Here is a 24,918-nt window from a genome sequence, read left to right as displayed (position 1 = left end):
AACAGGAGACATTCAGCAGTTAAACTGAAGTAATGTAAATCAAAGTTGGAACATGAATTCAGACTTTTCAGGTTCTACCTGGTAAATGCCTTCTCTTAGCAAGGTACGTTATTATTGGACTTTGCAATTCATATCTTCAACTTCATGTGGCAAATCTAATAGTAAAAACCCAAAACACTTGAATAATATGTTGCTGTTCCATGAAGTAGGAACGCTCTGTGTTTGGCGTACAAAGAGTATTCTATTATTGAAACAGAAGCTTTTAGTAAGAGAGTAAATAGCATGTTTTCCAAGTCAGGCTGTGAGATTTCTTACTACATATATAAACTGTCAGAGAATAGAGGCCATAGAAAGAGGTGATCTCAGAATCTGTTTTAAAATATCCTTTCCATTGTCACTCTGGTATAACTGTAAGGAATTAATTTTATCCTTTCTGTTACATAACTTGCGTTTTTCATCAGGTGCTCCAAATTTTCTTCATTGTTTGCAGTTTATCTGAGGCCATCTGAGGTGAAAGATTATTGAAAGGATTGTCTTTTGAAATTCTTTGCATCTTCATATGAAACGTTTCCTGCTGGAACTGCACTGGCTTTAGAAGCATGACCTTAGACGATTCTGTTCTTGCATAGATAAGTGTTCTGTTGCTTTACTTGGGTTCCACGTGAGTCTTGTAACATCTGCACAAAGAAAAAAGGAAAATATTTTGTTATATCTCTTCGTGATTAGTATGCATCTTAGCAGAATAATTAATTTTGAAATTAATTGAATGTAATATTTAAAATAGTATTGAAAACAGTATATAGGGAACTTAGTGCAAGGTGTCTGCTTCCAGACTTTTAACGTTGTTTGGAAGAAACCTGGTATTAATATTGTAAAGAGACAGAAGGGTGAGGAATATTTGCTTTGCCCACTACTGAATTATTGAGTGATACAATAATAGAAATTGACTGTGTCATTTGGAAGATAGTATGTAGAGAGCCATTTCAGAGTTCTGTTGCTCTTCAGACATGGTAAACAAAAATGCATGTGTTTTTTTTTTTTTTTCCCCCCTCACTCTGCATCTAGGAAAATACGGATGCACAAACAGCCTGCAGTACCATTTTTTGCTATTGCCTGCCAGCTGGGGGAATAAATTGAACTGGTGCATAGCCTGTAATAGAGACAGGCAAGATTAAAACTTATGTGCAAGCAGTCAAATTTGTTTTTTAATAAGTCATATTTGTTCTTTAAGAAATGCATTAGTGTGAATCCCGGTTTTCACCTTTCCCTGTCTTTTCTAAAAGTTCTGATGTAGTTACACCAAAACTTCTAGTCATTGAAGCAGACAGGCCTAAGTTGAAAAAAATGAGTCCTGTCTCTTAAGCTACCTTGCAGGATATTATCAATCAATTTTATGAGGCTTATTCATCATAAAATGTTTGCAAGTACTTCTTCAAAGCTGAAATATTTTGAGCAATGTCAAATTTCATCTTATGAACTATCAGTTGTCAAGCAAACATGCTACAAGCAAAGTATGAAGCCTAAGTGAATATTCAAGTTAAGTCCATGCAAGTCTTGGATGTCAGTGCCACACTCTTATGTGTATTGCCGTGGTGCGGAGACAGAGACTCATCCTGGCCGTCGTTTTGGTCCAGGGGAATCCCTCTGTGCGTCGCTGTGGTTTCAAAGGTGACGGGAGTGAGAGGAAGATGATGGCAATGGCTTTGACGGCCCTGAGCTGGGGGTATGAAGGAAAAATACTTGGATTGTAAGGAGAGTTAAGTGCCAAGGAATGTGAAACGTTGCCTCTTCTTACTAGCAGCTGATATATATGCATCAATAAGACTGATGAGATATATTTAAAGTTCTTTTCTAGCTGTAGATGATGATCAGTTGTATGCATCTTTTGACTGCTTTTCTACTCTTATTCGTTTGCATGTATAAAGAGCACTCACAGATAAACGGAATGTGCTCTTACATACCTGATAAATGTGCCTTTAATATTAATCAATGGATGCATCATGTTTGCTTAGGGTATTAATATTTTCTTCTTTGTGATTGTAGGAAGCTTAAGACCTCTAACTACCCAATATGGAGAAGTCTTTTTTTTTTTTTTTTTTTTTTTTTCTTCTTGTATATGAAGACTAATTTGATTGCCTTTAATTTCAGGATCTATTAAAAATTAACTTCAGTTTCCCCACTCCTGTGATTCACTGCTGTTATATAGGAATGTTCTCTCGAGTACCACAAGTTGGCTGCTGCAGCTGGCAGAACATTTCAAACTAAAATTTGCTGAGAGTAATGGGCAGTTTTGTATAGAGGCTGTTCTGCATTTGCAATTCCAGTGCTTACCAGAGTAAGTATTGCAATTATATAAATAGCAGAGCTTAACGGAAACCAAGAACAAACAAAGAGTAATTTTAGAATTGACTAGGTAAAGCTGAAAGTATTTTTAGCTACTGCACTTTCTCCTGTGTTGCTCATCTCCTATGGTTTTAATTGCATTCTCCTTGTTAGAAATATCTTTTTCTCTTCTGTCACGTGAAAGCTTCACACACAGACAATCTTCACAGGAAACTAGCTGCGCACAAAGCATACTGAAAGATCAAAGTAAAATCTTGTAATCATTTGCTTTTCGGTCATGGTAACTTGAATTCCGAGGTAGTTGTAGGACAGTCAAAGATGTGAAGTAAAGGTTGACAATATCCTGCTCAGTGTGCGTGTGTATGTGTCATATGTGCTCACATCTGTTCTCAAAGCCGTTGTCATCTCGTTATGCTGCCTTCTTCATTTAGTATTGCTGCTGACGGAATTGCATGGTCTTGGTTAAATGCTTAATAATTTATTTCTGGTTAACTCTGGGTATGGTAAAAGTAGCCATGAAGTTACAGTCTTGTCCCCGACTTCTTTTTGAGGGTTCTTTAACACTACTTTTACAGTGCCTAGAAAAAGAATTTCCGCTTTCCTAAGACCTAGAAAAGTATTGGCTAATTTGTGTGTATCAGAAATGACTGTTGTTTGCCTTGTTTGCTCTAAATTGAAATTTTAGTATTGCATTTAGGGAATGATGAATGAGTGACCACAGACCCAGCATTCTTTCTACTACACAAAATCTTCATGGAACTGTAGTAAAAGTTGGTGACTAAACATCTGAAACAAAATAAGTACAACCTTCAAACTCATAAACTAATTTTTTCAAATGATGTGTTTGTATGGCAGCATTATATATATATATATATATATATATATACATATATATATATATATTTTTTTTTAAACTTATATTTGGTGGAAATACTCTAGGTGGTTTTATTTACTAAGTGTTTGGCTGATTTTCTGGCTTATATCTACAGCACCTGGGATTTCCAGGTGGTCTCCATGCAAATAGTATTTGGGTCTGGGATGGCTTAGCTTGTGAGATTGAATGCATTCAATTTGGTGTGGCTGTAGCTACAAAAATAGCAAGCTTTGCAGAACAGGCCTTCTGTCTGCCACCCACACCAAAACCTAAAGCTTGATCCTGCAGGCAGTTAATACGTTTGTCTGGATGCCTGAATTTCCTCAGCAAACACTTTTCCCGAATCAGTGACCACCAGGCAAAAAAGTTCTATATCAGTAATCACTTTTATGTAAGAAAGGCAATGGAACGAATGCTGTCCTAGATACATATTTAAAAGCATTTTATACTACATGCTTAACAGTCCTCCCAGTAACAGGAAGCAGTTCTGTGAATGAATTCTATTTCACTGGCGTAGTTTAAAAGGCTCTTAAATTCAGCCATGAGGCAATTCTGCTTCTCCTTCAGTTCTAGATGATTAAATTAAATGGAGTGTTAGCATGAGTAACTTTTTCTGCTGTACTATACAAGGCAATGGATGAGTTCCTAGGAGTCCTAGTTCTAAATTGGCGGACTGGAAAGCCCTGTTTCTGTGATTAATGGATCTAGCAATTATATAACTGCAAAAGTTAGAGGTAATTGAGTATGCTTCCAGTCAGGTGTGGCTCTGGATGATTGTTGCTATAACTCCAAATAAAGGCAGAATCAATCTTGAGCATAACATCCTCATGGAGAAGGGAATTTTATTTTTTCTTTGTTGGACAAGAAAAGTATTTGTTTCAACTTCTGCTGATGTACAAACTAATTTGGCCTTTTTACTGCAAGAAATGTAGTTTTCTGAATCTTAGGTAGGCTGTTCACGGGTACTGGTAGTCTGTTTAAAAAAAAAAAAAAACCTGTAAGAGTTGCTAAGAAATATATTCATAGCTCTTAAACAAACAAACAAAAACTCCTTGTTTAATGTCCATGAAAGTGAAACTTCTTAGGGAAAATGTATTCTGAGCAAGAACTTGAAAAGCCAGTTCATTTCTGTGTGGTGTATTTACACCTTTTATGTGCTGAGACATATGGTTATTTGAAGCTGTTCCTTCCTAACGTGGAAGTGAAGTTATGTAACCACTAGGCTTTACGAGGTTTCATCTTGCTTCAAATTGCTTCCCTTTTATATAAAATGAAGAACAAATGAAAAAGGCAGAGCATTATATAAGGACTGGTTATAGACAGTGTTCATTTAACTGATTTAGGGTTTAGCTTTCTTTGTATCTGTGAGGAAGTTCTATGTGAAGAGATGTGGATTTGTCAGTGCAAGAGCCTATTGAATTGTAAGGATGGTTTCAAATGTTTTGCTTACTGTGGAAGACCGCTCTCTTCTTGTTCCCGTGTGCAACTGGCTAAAGCCATAGTCTCCTGAATACCGAAATATTACTTTCAATGACTTAGCTGTTCTTAACTTTGCATCTCTGAATTGACAGCTGAATTCCTGTAGTAGTACTAACAGAACAATCCAACCTGTGTAATGTCTCCAAGCTTCAAGTTCAGAGGATGCTCTTACTATAGCTTTTCTTTTAAGTATCCTGATAAATCCCAACTCGTTTTCATATCTTTTCTGAAGTTTCTATTTTTAACAGTGTTCAAACTTTTACTCTAGAAACTAGTCATTGTTAAGTAAGTATGGCTTTTTAATAAATATGGTGGAGAATCCTGTCCCAGCTGGGAACTTACTGTACGTGGGACTGGCCATAAAGTCTAGTAAATGGCAGTGTGAGACACTTTTGATTAAGACCTAATACTTTGAGTAAACAATTTATACGATATCGGTGTTAATATTGTGTCAAGTTTTCAAAAAAATCTCAAAGTAGTTTAATAGCTGCCAAAAGTGAGGCTTGGGAACAGATGTTCTAATTGTATTCTTAAAAATTCTTGACAGCTTTTTGAAAAAATCTTGTGTATCTCAGCTTTAGAGTGGAGTGTTTTTGCAGGGTTTATGCCTCGTTTTGCTTCTCTTCCCATTCCTAACCCAGAACGTGCTTTGGCTGGACCCCACTGCAGTCTTGTGAAACCTCATGCACTAGTAAAGATGCTTCCATCTAATGAAGTACAGCATGGGGGAGGGAGCAGATTTGAATGGAGATGGCAGTTGAAGTGAGGAGTGATAGCAATAAACTAGGAGAAGGAACTAATTGGGGCTTAAAGTAGGAACAAGTAATACTAATTAGAATCTGGTACTGAGTTGAACTACTTGTTCAAAAACTAGTGGGGAGTTTGAGTTGGGAGCTTGCTGGTTATGCAGAGGATATCGGCCAGGTAGCGAGGGAGCGTGTGAGAGAGTTGATGTTAATCTCTCACAGAGCACCTTGGGGACGTGAATGGAAATGGGGACTTGCTGGGCGAGGAGAACGTGGAAAGGAGAGGCTGATCTGAAGAAGCGTTGACAGGCGAAGCAAGAATAGAACCTGGGAAGACGATAGGTATCTTGTCCAAGGGAGTTGGGAGGGTAAGATTATATTTGGAAAAGCTGTAGGGAATGGACTGCAGTGGAATAAAAGATCCAGTGTCTGGCCCCTTGCCATTGGTGTAGTCAGTGTGTCTTCTTCACTAGTTTAGCCTAATACGTATCCCTAAGTGGTAGACATCTGTGCAAATCTAGTAATCTGCTATAGGGCCAAAAGGATGAAGTGTCTAGACTCATCTCCTAGTTTCGAGTTTATACTTGTTTTTTTTGTTTTTGTTTTTTTTTTTCTATTGGGCTAGGGTGCCAAGTGCTCAAAAGTAAAGAATATAGAAGGAAGGCTGCCTGTACAGGGCTAAATATTCCTTGTTTGCGGACACGTAATTGTATGCCATTTCTTCCTTTAGAACTCTTACTTTATCACCAGTATGAAGTGACTAGCGCTCGTTTAGTGAACAGATGCTTAATATTTGTCTTCATTATTTAATATCTTGCTATGTTTTAGCTAGATTTTACTCCAGAAATATAATTAATTTCCTGCTGGATAGTATTGTACTGCTTTCTGTGCAGTTATTTATTATCAGAATGCTGTAGTGGGATGAGGAAGTGATTTGCTTCCTATTTTACACGAGCAGCAAAGGCACGAAGAGAAGTTCAGCTAGCTTTGTATGCATGGTTAGAAGTGACTGAACCCTGAGTCTTTTTAGACTAGTTTACATATTGAAACCACATCCTCAGTGGAACAACAGCAAGAAAAAAAAAAAAAACAATATGTTCGTTTTAACACTTTATTCTGACTTCACATCTGTCCTTGTATTCATTTACCGTCTCTTCGGACCTGTAGCCACCATAAACTAATTGGAGAAGATGGCAATGCTCAAGGTCGTTCTGTTTGTTGTAGCAGGAAAATATAGCTGTTTCACTGTGAAAAAGACAAATTTATTTCTGAACTAATGTGTGTGTTAACTCAAAATGCCATATATGATCACATAATTCATTTTCCTCACGTACCTTAGGCACTGATAGAGATTGTGCTGTTTGTTAGCTGTACTGCCTTTGCAGTTGTATTCCTCATGGATAAAGAGCCAAACTTCCAGGTATTGGAAGAAGGCACCTGTTAGTGATTAAATGTTACCAAAAAATCAAAAGTGATGGTGCAACTTTATTAACAGAATTTTCAGTAATGATCTAAGAGGGCTTCCTTCCCCCCTTTATGGTGAAGGAGGAAGGAATGAATTGGGATTTTGAGGAGGTTTCTTTATTTTGAAGGATTTTTTGTTGTTGTTGTTTTAAAGGGGTTCTGTTTCAGTCTTCCATACTGCTGAGATTAGCTCTCTAATTTGACAGATAGTTCTGTCCTACTGTAGCCCCTGGAAGGGAGGAACCTTTAGCTCTTTTTGTTTTGTGATGTGAAGCTTTTTGTAGACCCCTGTGTGGAGCTTCTCAGGTTTCTCTTTAGAAGAGAAACTGTATCAACCAATATAAGAAGTTTAAAGCTACTGTTATTTCTGTTACTGGAAGGAAGGGTAAAAACGCTTTGCAACTCTGCTTTTTTTTTTCTTTTTTTACCGATTAGAAATTAAAACAAACAAACAAAAAAAAAAACAGAAGAAAGCAGAAGAAAGAGTTTACTCCTGGCTGAAGAAAAGAACAGCAGCCTCTGCTGATGGAGCTGCGGTTTTTTGCCTTTTCTTGCCAGGCCTACTGTGTTGGCTTATGTTCAGTTAATATTTGGCTGATCATCTTTGCAGCTAGTGGGACTAAGAGCCCTTTGGCTGCAGATTAAATTTTGCAGAAACTTGCTTTCTCTTGGAAGTTTTTTATTCACTTGTAGAAAATCTCTTTTCAGGTGTTAATAGGGTAGAAAAATCTCTCTTTTAGGGAAGAGAACAATCACAGGAGTGTGTTTGATCTGAAAGCTTGATGAGAATGCTGGGTTTCTTAGTCAGTAGCCAGCTGTGCTTCTGAATATGGGGTAAGTGGCAGACAAGCTGCATATCACTGTTTAAACTTGAAGTACTTCATGTAGAAAAGGACACACAGACTTTGAAAAATGAGAGCCTCAGGTGCTGTTTTCTGGCCTTACTATGTAGGCTTTTGTGTGTGATCTGTCGGTTCTACCACCTTTACCTCTGTGGGTGGATTTATGCAATTTAAGTATCTTTAGTTCAAGTAAGAATTGTAGTGACACTTTATAAAAGAACATAAAGTGCAACATGTTGAAGCATAGCTATGTGTGGGTGAGTCAGGCAAGAGTTGGAAGTAGCAGCCATTAAAAAAAAATTAAGTATAGTCATGATAAACTTTTTTTTTTTTTTAAATGCTAAACAAACAAACTCCACCAACGGTCTGTCTGCAGAGGATGGAAACACAATAAGGTGATACAGTTAGTATCCTATAGTAACTCTGTGTTTGTGTGTGTGTGTTGTGTGTATATAGATTAAATATCTATTTATATATAGATATATAGGCACCCATATATACCCACACGCTAACATATATGTCCAAATGCTGTATAATATAGTTAGCTGTATTATATCTTGATGTAGTACTCCAGTGAGGCAGTTTGTATCCCAAAGAAACTTGAGCTGATGTAGAACCAACATATATGTTCAGGAAACTAATATTTTAATTTTGGGCCAAAGTAATAAGTGACTGAAATAGAGGCTTGAAAGTATACCAAGGATATAGGCTTTGCTTATGCTTTTGTTCCATCTGTTGAGGGCAGAAGCCTCTTTGCCAGGGGACAAGCTTGCATGTATTCATCAGCGCACACTATGTGCTGCTGACAGTTGTCAGGAAATAAAACATACTGGGTACAGTATAGTTCAGTTTTCATGCTGTGGCTTTACCACAATGGCAGAATGACTCAGTACTGCTTAGTTTTATCTTGTTGATGTATATGTAACAGCTTTAGGAAAGAAGAACTAAAAATCACATAGTAACTTCAAAAAATGTGTTTAGCTTCCGCAATTGTGAAGTTATAACTTGCTCTGAGCACACGGTGTCTTCAGTCTCAGTAATTTTGCATGTTAAAAAGTGTGAAGGCCAAATGCTTTCTTTAAATTGAGAAGCATAAATGCTGTGCTCAGAATTGGCCTATTTCCTGGTTCGGAATCGGAGCTTAAAAATATATATATATTTATTTTAGTCTTGGTGAACTAGTCTTCTTGGCAAGAAGAGTAGTCTTGGGTGTTTCGTTTTTATCATGTGTTGTAAAGAAGCAGAAATTTGATTGAACAATTCAAGGTGCTCTTTAATAACATAATTATAAGACAAAGGAGGTTATTTTATGGTTGTACTTAACTTTATCTTGTTTCAAGGACAATATTCAATCTTAAATTAAGCTAATATTGCAGCTGATCTGTGGAAGCTCAAAGAGAAACAAAATGAAGATAATGAAATTCTTGTTAGATATGTCTGAATCGTTGTCTTATGTGAGTATTTTATAAATACTCATATTCTTCAAAATACATTGTGACACTCTTGTGTTAGTTTTCTATTTCATTTAAAGCTGCTTTAGTTAAGGTATTCTAGCTTTCCCTTTCATTAGCAGGTCTCAAAGTACTGATTTCTACGCTTCACTTGCTGCCCTTCACTGAAGGAGGGCGCTTAATAAGCATGTTTTTTTCTCTTATCAATCAGTTGTTCTGTGTAACATCATCTTTTATTTGTTACTATCAGCTGTATTCTGCTTCATAAATTGCCAAGACTGATATTATAGGATAGGTTTATAATGTAAACTTGAAGTCAGGCTATGTCCTTCCTATCTGTGGACAGTGTAATTAATACTGGAAGGTAGGGATCATGCTTTTATGTCGTTTAATCAGATAGTTTCACTCTTACTGCTTGGTCTTTTCTGATCCTCTTTTATTTGACATTCACTTAGAATATTCTTTTTCTCATAATTGAGGACATTTCTGACCTAGAGAACATTCTTCGTGTTTTCTTTTGATCAACCGCATTTTGCTTTGCTTTGTTCTCCCTTGAATGCTTCTGAAAACAAATGTTTAGAGTACTGATACTAGTAGTGCCTAATTCAGCAGAACCGTAGCTCTAGGCGTCATCCTAGTGCTTCTTTCGTTTAGCAGCATTAATACTTGTACTCATCTCTACAAAGCTGAGGCTAGAACTGCCTGAAAAGGAGGTTGTTTGAATTTTGTCTGTCATCTTCACCATTTGATTTTTTTTTTAGGGTCCTTTGCTTTCTGTCAAATTACCCAGGTTGAGATCTCCTGGAAGCACACCATGCACTGTCTAGGACAGTTCTCCTTAGGGTCTGCTCTGCAGCTCTTAATGCAGAGCAAGTCTCCACAAGTTCCAATGGATTTCACTCAAACTGTGCTTTGGAATCGGGGAAGGCTTGTGGAACAAGAGATGGTTTTTGTTTTTGTTTTGTTTTTTTTTTCCCTTTACACTGTGGATCTCAAGGTTGCTCACTGCTTGTAATCAGGACAGGCTCCGTGTGCTGGTAGTATTCGGTGTTTCTGCAAATGCTCCATTGAGGCTGAGTAGAGTTTATGGTGCAGAAGTGGTGAACTGTAATTTCTTTGTGATCAAGAACAATGAGCGCTACTCTTGTTCATTCCATACCCTCTCCCCACCCCCAAAATCTCACATTTGCAGTGAAACTGGGCTTCAAGGTCGATACTATAAGCTTTCCTAGTAGGATTCGGGCTTTAGGAGTAAATTCAGCATCTCTTATTTATTAGCTGACTAGAGTAGTAGTGTTTATTACAGACTATAGGTAGTACTTGTTGAAAGATGCATCATTCATTTTGTTAGGGTGTGTTATTGCCTGACGCTTCATAGTTATTTAGGAGTAATTCTGGAAACCTGACTGGGCTGAGATTTTGTTGTTTATCTTGAGCAAGTTTGAAAAAGATTGTCTTAATTTCTCAGACAGCTTTTTTTCTTATTCTGTAGGTTAGTTGTGTGTGGAGGGGAGGGAAAAAAACCCTTTTGGGGAAGTTTGTTTCGGACCCAACAGCCATGTTCTCAGCCTAGAAACTTAGCAATTAGTTCCTCCTCTACTGTATAGCACCTGCTCCAAATAATTGACTCGATATGTACCTTGCAAAATGGCACCAATTTAATCTTTAAATAGGAATAGTGTGTTAGTGTTTTAAATATGTTATGTTGCTGTTTTGATAGCTACCTAGACTTTAAAGAAATTCTCTGAGAAATTAGTTCTAAAAATTACAGCCCCAGAACTGTCTCATGCTTAGCAGCATTTAAAACAGACTTGCATGCATCAGTTTTATCTAAAGCAGTGTGCAGTTTGTAGAAAAACAAAAGGCCTGTCAAGACTGAAACAGTATACCGGGGCCTTTGGCTTGTCCAAGGCGGAAAGCCTGGCAATGTGTTGGCTAGTCTGTTTGCCTGGTAGCAGGGAGTCGGTTCTGTCAGGTTATCATATTTATAAGAAAACTGTTACATTTGCATTTACCTTATTGCCCTGCTTATGACTCACTGGAAGTCATTGATAGTAATGCACAATACACTGTGTAATTATAATACATATAAACGTTTATAATGTATATGTATAAAATATGCATAATATGTAAAAAGATATGATACTAAATATTGTAATATGTAGGTAACTGATAGTGTTTCAGAATCTGGTAGATTGAGTATGGGATTGAAAGTTGTGCTGGCAAATATAACTCATTTCAGTAGGAGCAGACGTGGGACGCTATTTGGTCATCTTTGGCCAGGATTCTCTAATCCTAATGGCTCTGATCATCATGGCATGATGTTCTGACCATGGTAGAAGTGGGTAATGTGGATGATTTCAAGAGGTCCATCCATTTCACCATGGTGACGTGGTCTGTAGTAGTGTGTTGCATCAAGAGAAAGTAGCCATCTAAGGCTTAGTTAAACTTGCTTGTTTTAAGTTGTCAGTTTTGCTTGTTCCATCGTGAGTGCTAATTGGGCTGTGCAAAACTGACCTGGGAAAGTGGTCCAGGTTTCAAGCTGCTTCTGTGGCTACAAGAGTTTTCACCAGTGAACTTCTCTGTGTTAACTCTGTGGTGTTCCTGTTGGTGCACTAGAGGAAATAAGGGAAGGCCAGGACTGTTTCTTCTGCTGACATTCTTGGCTTAAAGTATAAGGGAAGAAAAGCTTTATTTTATTTAAAGTGCTAGAGAGGGACTGAAGAAAGCAAGTGCAGATCTTAATTTTGTAAGAAACTTAACCTTTAGAAAGGTGCTCTGTTGTGGTCTTTAAAGGTGGTTGAACTTTCTGTTTTCTGCCATCTGCCTGGAGTTTTTTGGATACAGTTCCTCTCACTAATTATGAGGAATTGGTTTGCACCGATTCACTTCTCATAAATGTTAAAACCTTTCATTTGTCTTTGAAAACCTTTGACTAAGTTGCCTGTCTGTGAAGAGCATCAGGTTTTGCTTCTAACAGGAAAAAAAAGGTGTGTAGTTCTCTTGTCGGTGTGACTGTAGAAAATTAGACTAGGAACTGAACTGTGGCCTGTGTCAATGTGTCAATGCCTTATGTTCTCCTGAATGCCAGACTTCTCCATTAAAGTTATTTTTTTCTTTTAGCATAGCTTTCTAAAAGGAGACCTGAGGATGTGACTCAACCTTGCAGAAGGAAGGAAATATGAAATGTAGGCTGTTCTCATGTTCTGAACTTACAGCAAACCATTGCGGAGGGCTCAGTATTGTTGCTAAATAAATGTGGTACTGCTGTACTGTTTGTGTGGAAAATAAGGAAAGCATAACTATATGTGAATGTCCTTGCCTTTGAGTAAGCCATGGCTGTTAATGATACCTTCCAAATGAATAAGATTTTTAAAAAACCAAACACACAAAACACCCTCCCCCCAATTTAGACCAATTCAAAGGAGTATGAAGCTGCACCCCCTGCTCCCTTCTTAGGATGTAGGGAAGAAATACTGTGAATCTTGGTATCAGATGTAATTTGAGATGCTGGCCTCAGGTTTGCTCATGGCAGTCTCAGTTAGCAAATGGATCCTCTGTGGGCAAGAGAACGATAATACTGTTTGTTCTCCTTTTTTATAGCTATTCCAATCTCTTTTATCATTTACAGGTCCGAATATGATGATTCCTATCATCTGTTGATCCAGGTTGAATTTGTACTCGGTACCAATTTATAAGCCTAAGCGGTGAGCATCAGTATTAAACTGCTGGTTTTATGGTAGATTATTTTGTCTAGAAGTAGTTAGTACGCTAGTTAAAGAACAGAAAATAAGGTAGTTGAACACTTTTGTCTTTTATTCCATTTATTGTATGGTTAGTGTACAAATAGGCTTTCCATACTCAAAGGAATATCTTCATCAGTGTGCTACTGCAAGGGTTTCCTCCTCTCCTCCAGCTGGAATCTGGGTAGTGTTCTGAAGTACAGCTTTGCAAAAGATTGTAAAGCCCTTAGACTGAGAGGCATTAGGACCTCTGAAAGTCCTGTACTCGCTCCTTGGGCAAGATGTAAAGAGGATGCCTATGCATAGTGTACAGATGCCAATAGATGACTGAACTGATCTTGCTGTGTTAAAACAGGACAAGCCTTGTCCATAGCTCCACAAGCTGGGCCAAAACTACCTGTCACGAACTCGTCACTAAGTTACCTGTAACACTGCTATTTTTAAGTTACCTATGGAAAGCAGGACTTTATTTTTAAAGTGTGGCTGGTCACCACTGAGCTGGGAAGAGGCTTGCACAGCCATACGAATGGTTCTCTAGGTGTTCATTGGAGCTGCAAAGAGTGGAAGTTTGCAAGGTTTTGGGGTAGGAACAAAAAGTCAGGATATGATTGAGACATGTGATCAGCGGCTGATCCAGGACTTCGGCCCTCTGTGGTCTGTTGTGCTGTTTGACAAATCTACTCTTTGAGGAGGAGGCTAAGTGAGGAAGGAAGAGACCTTTAGGAATGCAGAGATGGGAAAGGCAGCAGGTGGCAGAAGACTGACTTTGTTAGAGGTACACAGCCAAGCGTTGGTTGGATGTCAGATTAAAGATCTGTTCAGATGTCACTTTCAAAGGGTACAGTCTGCTTGAGCACTAGACTTTATGAAGGGAATAAAGAAAAATCGTGAACGGAATTGCTGATAGCTGCTGGAAAAAAAAAAAAGCCAAAGAGTAATTAAATATACCCATTACCTTTTTCTGCTTTTCTGTGTAGAGACTGAATCTGCGTAGAGTTGAGAAAATGGGTTAGCTAGCCTCTTAGCTAATAAATTAATACACGTGCTTTCTGTAAAAATCTAATCATAGACCAAACTGATCTGCATAGTGCAGATCAAAAACAGACCAAAAAGATAGGCTACTCACCAGAGTATCTTATGCTTTGATTTGAAGGAAGTTGAGAGGTGATGTGACAAAGGTATATGAAATAAGTGAGATGGCACAGGCTAACAGGGGATGAGTAACTTCTCTTCACGGTACTTGAAACAGGCATCCCTTTATCAGGCAACAAGCTTAATATAAATGAAAGCAGACTTCTGTTTTTCCACAGAATAATTAATCACACTATGGCACGTGCTCGAATGGTTGTAGAGGCTGAAAAGATGTGTAACTATAGTGAAAAGTGATACAAAAATGTGTAGGTATCATGAGAAGTCATACAAGGGCTATTAAACGTGCAGATTCAACTTCTAGTTCAGAAGGCCTCTGCACCTTCTGTGAAGTGGTACTGAGGTGTTTTTCCCTAAACGCCTGCTGTCCCGATAATGGACGTTTGGTGTGAATCATTTTTATTGTTATTTCCTTGCCAAAAAAAAAAAACACTAGAAGGATTCAGTAAATGTTACGAGTATAGTAGATAATGACCTAAATCCAGTGTCAGTAAGAATCTTGATGCTGTAGCAGAATAAACTTTTTAAGGAGGAAGTTTCAGGGCTTTTGTTTGTCTTCAGGTTTTACGAAATATAAAGGGCACCAAAAAAAAAATGGGAGGAGCCTTCTGTTAAAAAGAGTGTTCAGCTTTAACTAACACATCTATTTATTGCTTTTGTTACAATTGGAACATGTGTTTACTTGTTCTTCTACCAGTGCTGAAAATCAAGATATTTGAAGTTAGTGGTAGTGCTAGGTTGTGATAGTGGTTGTGATATTCTTTTGAGGCCTAAAAATAGAGGGGTATGTAAGCTAGTTGTTGTATTATCCTGATAAAGCGCACGTTGAGATATGAAATGCTGTACCTTGAGAGCTGCTTTTAAAGTAGTCCTAAATCAGTGTATGGTGTCCTTCTTGTGGCAGTCTCGTCATTATTAAGGATGCTAAATGAGTATTCATTTGTCTCTGTGCTGTGTGGAGGGTGACTTTCTAAAGCTGCCGACATAGAAGTCGTCTTAACTGTTTTTTGTTTTTTTTTTCCCCCAGATCACTTGGATCAGTTTACTAGTTAAGCATATCTTGCTCTGCAAACCCAAACTTCATAACTGAATTACATTTCAGTTCCTGAGTCTTTCTGGTCAGCAGGAGAAACTCAGGTTAACTTGTAGATGTCCAATGGAATAGAAACAAGTTCTCCTTCCTTTTGTTTATGTGAAGCTAACAGTACTAAAAGGGGAGGAGAGGGCAGGAAGAATGTGCTTGCCCATTAGCAGCTACAATAGCTTTCAAACAGAGCTGCACTTAACGTTATTCAGTGTTAGGCAGTCTTATTTAGTGAGGAACTTTGAAATTCTGCACAGTTTACAGATAATGGTTTGCCGCTTATGCGGAGATACTTTTCAGTGCCACTACTGTTGTTTTTTTCCTTTTGTGTGGATAACTTTAGAACTTGAATGTTGGTGCTGCCTGCTTGAAACTTAACTTGAAGCTTGTCACTTTTCTGCTGGTAGGAGTGGTTCAGGTTAATATTTAGGCATAGTCATTCCTGTTTGTATTCAAATACTGCGTGGACTGATTTCTTTGTAGTAATTCTGGTGACTTCACCTTTTTCTGAACTTAATAGCGCTACGTCTATTTCAGTACGTTTCTCGGCAGTAAATGATAGGTTGGGAAAACTTGTTTTCAGATGTTTCTCTGATCTAGTGATTTGAGTTGGCATTGCATTATTCATTCATAGTCTGAATTTCATTTCCATCTTGTTTTGCTCAGTTTGAGTAGTTTTCAGAATTGAAAAAACTTTCAGAAGTGTGCCGGTTAAATTCGGGACACGGAGTGTGTGAGTCAGTACTGCAGTTTCTAGCCTCCTTTAGCTTCAGCAAGGTAGGACCAAGTTTCGTAAACATATATACTTGAACTTGCTCTAACAGCTAAATTGGGATGATCTTAATTTTTCTTTCTGTCTAAAGATTGTGAGCAGTTTGCCCTAATCTAAAGGTCATCAAAAAGACAGTCAAATAACATTTGTTATTTGAAGAAAGCCACAATTTAACTCACCTTTAAATGCTTATTTTGCTTGTTACTGTCTCACCACACTATGCTCCTAGTGAAAGGAGCCGTGGAAATTGTAACCATATGCCATGCTGCCAACTAGTATGATATCTTTAAGAGCCAAGACATTGCCATGACTTAATTTTCATATTAACAAATCAGCTCTACCCAGAAGTTAACTCGCACATTCTTTCGAATTCAGATGTGTTTCAGAATAAGGCTGCGCTTCTGATCTTTTCAGAAATCTGTTCCAAACGTGACTTGCACCTGAACTATTGTCAGCTAAGTTAAGACTTCACTTTGGGACAGCAGGTTATTAAAACAAACTTGAAGGAAGTACTGGACTCCCTGGGTACTTTTGACAAACTGTGTTTTGTTTAAAGATGAATTGGGTAGCTTATCTTTGTGGTGGCTTCATATTCTTAAGAAAAACAAACCCAAACTCTAAACTACCTTACAGGGGTATGTATTGTGTATGTAACTAAAACAGTGATTTGGCAGAAGAAATGTTTATTAGTGACTTAAGTTGTTTAAAAAAAAAAAAAACTCATTGCTGAGCACCAACTGGACGTGCGTGTGTATAAAGATTAGCAGGTAGTAACTGCAGTTGCAACTGTACCACAAATTATTGGGCTAGCTACTGTTCTAATCAACTGTCTTAGTTCTATCAATGATGTTTGAGGAGAACGATTCCCTTTTTTAGATATTCCAGCAAATTCTTTTTGCTTTTATTTCAGTTGTACAGTGACAAAGCCTTTTTTTAATTGTGTATTTCGGTATTCATTAAGCATCATTCGATTAGCACTGACTTTAGATGGCTACGTTTAAAATCATCTCACAAGAATGGGCAATATTTTCCTCCTCGTGGTGTAGCTGGATCTTATCTTAAATAGAAGGACCAGGCTCTGTCCTATGAAAGAGTAGGAAGAGGGGGGGAGGGGAAGGGGACAAATGAGACTAAATCTCTGATCTCTAAACTTAAAAGGTAAGGTACAGTTTTAATTGCATAAATGTGGTGTTCGCTATGGCAGAACTGAGCTTTCTGGGCAATTCCTGTGTGCTTAACAATCTTAGTGCTGTTGCGTTCTTTATAGGATAAAGCAAATAGGGATGAAATTGTTAGTTTTGGGAGTTAGGAGGAACTGGGTGTTGAATAAACATGCAAAGTAAAACTTTAAGAGATTTAAGTGTGTTAGAGTATTGTGTTGATTGTCAAATATAATGCATTTTGAATTAAGGGCTGTGCGTTTTTGGAATGTAAGTTACTTTTCAGTGTGATTATTTGTATGAATGATAAAACTTCTGGAATAAAAGGGGTGATGAAAGTCACCAGCAAAGCCGGAAGCTGAGATGTAAATTTGTTTGAATTCTCCCTCTGATTTTTAATGGCAGAAATGTTGTGTGTATGTATACTTGTATCTGCCTCTCTCTACAGATAGATACACATATGTTTATACATACAAATATATATATATATACATAAAAATCTGTGTACTTAGCAGGCAGGACTCCTTGAATAAACTGTCATAAACCAGAAACTGATGAGAGCTTGATGTCAGTAAAAAAGATAAGGTACTAAAATGGAGCCAGTTACACTTCTGTTCTTATTCATAGCTTGACTCTAACAGTGTTTCTGGCACAACAACAACTCTCTTTCCTCCCCCCTACCCCCAGTTTCTATAATATGATTGTTTTTAATTTCCTACTGTTTCTCCCAGCTAATCCTTTGTCTTCTATAGCAATAAGGTACATGTCTTCCTCTCCTCCTGAGAGATAGTTGGGGCAGGTGATTAAGTGGTTAATATTCCCTTGTGCCTCTATCTCTGCCTAACTGCTTCTTCTAAGCTTAAATAAACTCATAGCAATTCTTCCCAACTTTGTTAATTATGTTAATCTTCAGTTCCAGATCTTCCTTTAGGTCCACACATCTGAAAGCTTTTTCTACTGACAATATCAGTAAAGTTCTTGAAGAAGGAGCAGTAATTCTTACTAAACCAACTTTGCTAAACTATTGACACTGACCCGAGTTGCTCATGGGGAGCTTTACTACACTAGGCTGTGTCCTGTCTTTCTATAACTGTCTTATGAAATTCCAGCATCCTTCCTGCTAGTAGACAAAGTCTTTAAGGAAAGGAGGAAAGGTAGTCAGTCAGGCCACCTGATCTTTCTGAAGGGATGAGGGGGAACGACAAGGCAAAGTCTCAGATCTGATAATGGCACAGCAGCCTTTAAGCTAGGAACCACTTATTGTCTTGCAAATACCTTTTAAGGGACATCTTCCCTTCAAAGTGTTGAAGACAAATGCATTAAGGAAAAGTTTGGAGATAAAAGTTGGTAGACAGATTTAATCCTGTGATCTTGTCACAAGCAACTCCACTGTCCGTGTGACTGCAGAAGTAACACAGAATTGATTGCCTTGAAGCCTGGCTTGGAATTCTTTGCATACGTCAAGTTTTTTTAATTTAAGATTTGTGTGTACTCTAGGATATAATGGCAGGCTCCTCTCACCTACAAGGAAGTTTTCATTTTCCCTTTTGCCTTGCAAATGCTACAACAAGATTTATTTTATTTTTTTTTTTTTTTAACAGTTTGAATGCTTGCTGTCTCAGCAGCATTGAAGGTGTCCGGGAATGGTATTCCTTGATTTTCATATCTATTTTGCTGTGAAAAGGAATTAACCACCAAGATTTCTCTACCAGTGCGCACTTGGTAGATTTTTCTACCAAGAAGCGCACTTTTCTGCGCTTCTGTGAATATAGCTATATAAAGATGTTATGAATTAGAAAATGTTCTAAAACCAGAAGTAGATTATGCTGGACTGAAGAAGCAGATGACTTAATGTCTTGCTTAACTTCCCCTTTTAGTCAAGTAACAGTAGCACGCTGAAAGCCTGCCTGCATTTAGCTTTAATGCAACACAACTGTGTGTCTTAATGTTTGAGTTCTGAATTTGAAGGGTTGTAAGAAGGCGGCTTGAAGCTTCAGATATCTTTTCATCCTGACACAGCATCTCAGGTAAGCTCCAAGCGGACCTCATAATTCCTTTGAATAACTTGCTAGTGAGACCTTGGAAAAGGCCTTGATATAAAGTCAAACCTTAGTATGCTGAGATTACTCCCAAGGTTCTATTTTTTTGGCCCAGTCACTTTTTCTACCAGTAATTTTGGGACAGTGTTTGATGTCTATCCCAGCTAAACCCAGAGTTGTGGCTTGGGATTCTTGGCAACTTCATTTGTGCCTTCTGATTTCCAAGTGACAGGAGTGAAAATGACCAGGTATAGTTAACTCTGTTACTTGCCAAAATCCTGTGCGTTAGCGTGGATCTGGAACTGCTTGCCCTTTGACTTCAGAAGTGGAAAAACATCTAAGTGTGTGGACAGGTTTTGGTTTCTGTGGACGGGTTTTGGTTTCTCTGAATTAAAGTAGTGTCTACTGCAGTCTCTCAGAGTATCTGTTTTGTGAATAGGGAGAAGTAGACTTAGTTGAAACGTTTGAAAGCCCAAATAAGATGTTAATGGTCGGTCACTTCAAAAGTACTCATTTTCCTTAAAATACCCAGTTGGGAATTTTAAAGAGTAAAGAGGTCAGAAATAAGTTTTCATTCTTCAACACAGGACTACAGGCTAAGGAGAAGACTGAAAGCTACAAATTTGCATGTTGGGATTTGTGTTAATAGTGGTGACTTTGAACTGTGTTGCAACACTTCTGAATGTCTAATTACTCATTTGAATATTTCTGATAACAATGCTTGCACACTGGAGAAGCCTCTTAAGGGTGAGTGTATGTGCAGCTTGATGGTAGATGAAATTTGCTTTTGACAGAGTCATGAACATTGCTGCAGATAATTTCATTTACCCAAAGTATTGCCAGATCTTACACTTTCAGAGCTTTTTTATTATAAAAACTTGTGGAGAGTCTGACTTCTGATTAAATGCACTGATAGAGTCTGATCAAGGTGGTCATCTGTGGTATTGTTGTCCTGTAGAACACGTTTCTGACTGTCAGCTCTTGAAAGTACCGAAAGTGGTTGAAGTGAGTGAAGATTAGAGTAATTTCTGCGTGAGAAGATATTGAGTTGTTTAGGACTGTCCCATCGCTTCTTCCATTAGAGATATCTAGAACAGAATAAACTATGAAATGCGTATCTTTGCTTCACTGAGCAGAGCGCTCCGCTGAACTTGGACACATTTGAAATTGATAGCGTGAAACAAGCGATTCAATTTAAACCGTGAATTTCCCAGATGAGTACTGTTTTGTGAGAGCAGCTTTGAGGGAGTCCGGGGTACTTGCAGTCCAGGTTTGCAGTACCTGAAAGTATTTTCATCAGCAGGAGTGTTCAGAGGTTAGAGTAGATCAGGTCTATCCATTAGGAGGCTGTTTCCTTTTTCTTTAGAGAATTCGGTACTGTCCACTTCCAAGAGTGTGTGAGCTTCGTTCTGTGTGGAGGTTATTTTTCCACACTCTGTGTTTTTGGTGGTGGTGAAATTTCTGGAGGCTGTTGACTATTCAAGCCTCTTTCTGTTTTGTTTTGTTTTGGGATTATTTTTTTTTTTTTTGATCCTGAAGTACACTTCTCCTTTTTTGTTTTGTGTGTCTTTTGAACTTCTGACTCATTGTGTGGAAACATGACTTGAGTCTATTTGAGACTTGGGTGCTGAAAAACTAGCTGTTTCTGCTGTTCACCTGCTCTCAGCAGTGATGTAGAAATCTCAACGAAAATGAAGCAAATATTCTGGCTTTGATTTTAAAGAATATTTGTTTATGAAAGAGAACAAAAAGCTGCGGTTGAGAAAGGGTGAGAGTCGCTGCCTTAGGTAATGGCTTTCATTGGCTAGTGGAAAATTTGCAAGGTTTCCTGAAGTGTATGTCATTAGTTTGGTACTATCCTGATTGTACCATTTCAGAACAGTATTTTTTGGCATAAAAGTTAGTGCTGGATATTAGCTATCTGATATTATGGAAAGACTGCTCACTGTGGAAGCTGGATGTCTATAAAATACTGACTGATAATTCCTTATGAGAATCAAAATGTTGATAGTGTGTGTGTGTGTGCTGGTGTTTATGGTAATGAAGGAATTGCTTCTGTATAGTTCGACGTGCTGCTGTGCTCTGCATTGGTAGGTGTGCAAAGGGAGCGAAGGAGGCTTGAGAGGCTGATTTACAGGTACGGGGTTTCCTCACAGCTAGCATGAATTAGTTCTCATCGATGGACTTCCTGCTTTGTGGTGTTTTCCAGCACCACTAGGATGTGATGCAATCCGGATGAAACCCTGAATGCCCTAAGTTGCTACTTTTGAAGCCCCTTCTTTTGGGAACAGTATATTTTAATTGCAAGCTTCCAAATTGGCAATGAAAGTGCAGCTGCTCATGGCCTCTACTGTGTATTAGGAATGTGATGTGGAACCCAGGGTTACAGAGACCCCACCTTTCTGAACTAGGCTTGTTTCCCTACTTAGTTTCTTGACTAGCCGTAATGTGAGATTTTTTCACGTTTTTATGAGCACTTCCTGTCTTAGGAAGCTATCCTAATACAAGTTGAGTATAGTGCTTTTTTTTTTTTTTTGTAATTTAGTTGATTTTTTTTTTAGAATGTTTTTGCTAACTGCATTACGTCTTAGCCGTGCCTTTGTAGTAATCCAGCAACGGCAGGCAATGTTGTAATTGGAAAATAGCATTAATTAGAAGAGTTGATACTTGCCCAAGGCTGACCTGGACTGAAGTTCTTTCTTTCCATGCATGCTATATTTAACATGTACATCTTTTTTCCTCTTTTATTATGTTTATTTGTCATCTCCAAGGAAGGATGATTCCATCAGCAATTTGGGACACCTACTTGCTGGTTTGTTGATTCAAAATAGTCCTAATAATAGATCTTCTAGATAGAATATTAATTGGCATATTGAAGTGGAGTTACTGTCGATTATGTCCAGGATTATACTGGACGGTCTCAAATGATTATTTAACTTCATCCCATCTGTAATGCATAAATGACCATGCTTAAATTTTCAGTAATAAAACTACTATTTCCAGTAATTTTCAGACTGAGGCCTCAGAATTTAGTGTCCTTTCCAGATAGGAGCGCAGTATCTGTTTTTAGTCTGCTCTGATGCAGTAACTTGTGTTCTTAACGTGCAGTAGTACAGAGATTTCAGAGGTATGCTGCATGTATGCTTCACCTGATGTTTTCTCAGTGGCTATCTTGAAGGTGACTAAACAGACTCTGCAAAGTTTATCCCCTTCAAGCTTCACCCAGTTCTGTCTTTAAAGACTCCTACTGTAGCAGAAATCAAAGACTACGGACTTGGCTAAAGTCCTGTTATGCGAAGTGTTATACATTTAGCCTCATTACAGATGAGAAACTGAGATACAGCAGTGTTAATTAACTGAAAGCGTGTAGGAAGTTTATAGTAAAAGCTAGGCTCAAATGCATGTTTCTCTAGTTACTAAAACATTAGATTGACTTTCTGTAATTAAATATCTCCTAATAAAAGACACTTGTAAGATGGGAGCAGGCTTAGTAAATCTATGTAAAATTCCTTTAGATTCTCTGTAAGTACAACACTGACTGAAAGCATATCCAGGCAAAAAATTTTTATTTTCTTAGATCTGGTAGATCTCATTCTTTCCCCCCCCCCCCCCCCCCCCCAATATTATTGCTGCTGCTATTTGCATTTTTTTTAAGCAAGTAACTGAATTTCCAGAAAGATATAGGAGAAATGGGCCTAGAAAGGTGATATCTGTTTCTAAATTTGGGTGATAAAGCACCGAATAAGTTAAGTTTAGTATTTGTCTTGTTACTGAATCTTTAAAAAGGGAACTCGCTTTTATTGAAAGACAAAAAATAAAGCTACAGAAAGCCACGCCATTGGCAAAAGAGTGCTTGCATTACTTTTTAAAAGCTTGGCTTGCCTATATTAATATGTTTTTTGTGGTATTCATGACAGTACCGTTAGGCTAAAGTAATCTTCTGGTTTTGCCACAATGACAAGCATATCTGCGTTAATGAGATTTATAGTTCTGTAAGTCTCCTCATGTCTTCTGTCTTGGTTTTTCTCCTATTCCAGTGTTCAGAGATTAGTGGCAGAAGTTGTCTGCTGTGTTGGAAGGTTCTTGCTATAGGAAGTTCTGCTAGAAGAACATCAATAAATCATCTAGTTCTTTGGCAAAGTCTTTGCCACAGGAGATGTCCATGATAAATAACGTAAGTTCATGAATGGCGATGCAAATAATTCCATAGTAGGTAATGTTTGTTTTAGCTCATGCAAGGCATGACAAGCCTTGAACTAAATCATGTCCATCGTGAAAGTTAACTAACTTCATTTATCCTGAGACTCCTTACAAAACAAAGGATACAGAAGATCTCTGTAGTTGCACTGAGTGAAACTGAGGCCGAGGAGGGTTTAGTCAGTCCTGCTGTGGCAGACCTTTTACTTCTCTGAATGCTGTTAACTGCGTGTAGCCCTTCCCTGTCGGCAGCCAGACACAGATGTGGTGCACAATTAATCTGTGCATCTGTACCAAATGTAGTACACCCTGTAGGCACTGAATCATAGCCTTGAACAGATCAGTACTTTGGCACTATAAGATAGATCCAGTTCCTTCCTAGAAGGCACGTGTATATGGTGCATGTGCGACACACTTCCATTGAAATCTCATGCCAAGCCACAGCTTGTTCTAAGGCTGTGTTACACAATTCACGTAACACTGTCCTGCATGCCGTGTTTCTGAAGAGCTCACTAGTCCCTGCCTTTCATTTTACTGAATATAAACCTGTCATGTGGCGCTTGCCCGTGTTCTGGTCTCGTGATGTGGTAAAGAGCTTTGTGAGTTTCTCATGAAGGAGCAGCCCAGAGCAAGCTACGCCTGTAGAGCAGCTCCCTGTCACGTGGCTGGAAAGTGCTTTACAGGTGAATTCCCTGATGGAAATGTGGAGATTGCAGAAGCCAGACACCTTAATTTCAAGTCAGGTTACACTTTATTAGTGCCTTTTTTCCCTGTTATTCTATTACTCTTGAAATGTGTGGTCCGAGAACTGCGTCTTGAAGACTGCAGACGTGCGGCATTTGTACCAGTGTTAGTGTTGTTGCACGTGCTTCCATCCGCTCATAAATTTGATCATAAGCGGATGGAAGGAAACTGTTATACATGTCTCTGCAATTTTAACTATGAACAGCAACTTTACTTTTACCTGAATTCGTGCTGGGCGTGGCTCTAGAATGTGGATTTTATGTTACAATGTGAATTCTATGTAATACAGTGCCTTTGTTTCATGTGCATATTTAATTTCATGTTTATATCTGCTTTTCTTAATGAAAAACTGTACTGCAGAATCTGTTAGTCTTGAGATAAGTATTTACAGCATTTGTGATTGCGGAAGACTTTGAAACACGAAGCGGGCTGTCAATAAAAATAGTATTTTGGGTTTTTTTTCCTACTTGTCTGCTGTTTGAGGATATTTGATTTGAAAATGGTGAACTGACTCTCTTGCTGCTTTCTCTAAAACATGTACACGGACATTTGCATGTTGGTGTATGTTCTCTCACTTCAGCAGAAAAATACAGGAAAGACTTGCCCTTAAATGCTTCCTCTATCATACCAGGCAAGGGGAATTATATTTAAAAAAAAAAAAAAAAGTTAAATTCCTATATTGATTTAGCTAATAATTGATTTAGCTTTTACTACACTAAATGTAGTAAAAATGGATTAAAGCCTCTGGAGATGATGGCATCTGCAAATACTTTCAGCAAAGGCCTTTATAGATAGAGAGCTAAATGTTGGGAGGGTGTGGGAGTAGAAGAA

General features: G+C 38.1%; 1 protein-coding gene across 24 annotated transcripts in view; it reads left to right on the top strand.

Moving 5' to 3' along the window:
- CYRIB (CYFIP related Rac1 interactor B) overlaps positions 1 to 24,918 on the top strand; it is a 101,834-nt gene that overhangs the window by 24,462 nt on the left and 52,454 nt on the right. The window contains exon 1 of one of the 24 annotated variants that reach the window (XM_068933288.1): positions 12,836 to 12,906. The exons of 19 other annotated variants lie outside the window; for them this stretch is intronic. Coding sequence is in view for 1 of the 5 variants with exons in the window: in XM_068933279.1 (XP_068789380.1) it covers positions 23,303 to 23,320 (18 nt within the window). In the remaining 4 variants the exon portion in view is untranslated. Of the gene's footprint in view, positions 1 to 12,835; positions 12,907 to 19,015; positions 19,135 to 23,188; positions 23,321 to 24,918 lie in introns of those variants that run through there. 4 more of the 24 variants (XM_068933296.1, XM_068933282.1, XM_068933286.1 and 1 more) reach the window with 4 other exon arrangements.

Source organism: Struthio camelus, chromosome 2 (assembly GCF_040807025.1).
Source record: "Struthio camelus isolate bStrCam1 chromosome 2, bStrCam1.hap1, whole genome shotgun sequence".
In the NCBI taxonomy this organism is placed as follows: domain Eukaryota; kingdom Metazoa; phylum Chordata; class Aves; order Struthioniformes; family Struthionidae; genus Struthio; species Struthio camelus.
The sequence above is the reverse complement of the archived record's forward strand: the minus strand, read 5'-3'. Positions and strand labels throughout refer to the sequence as shown.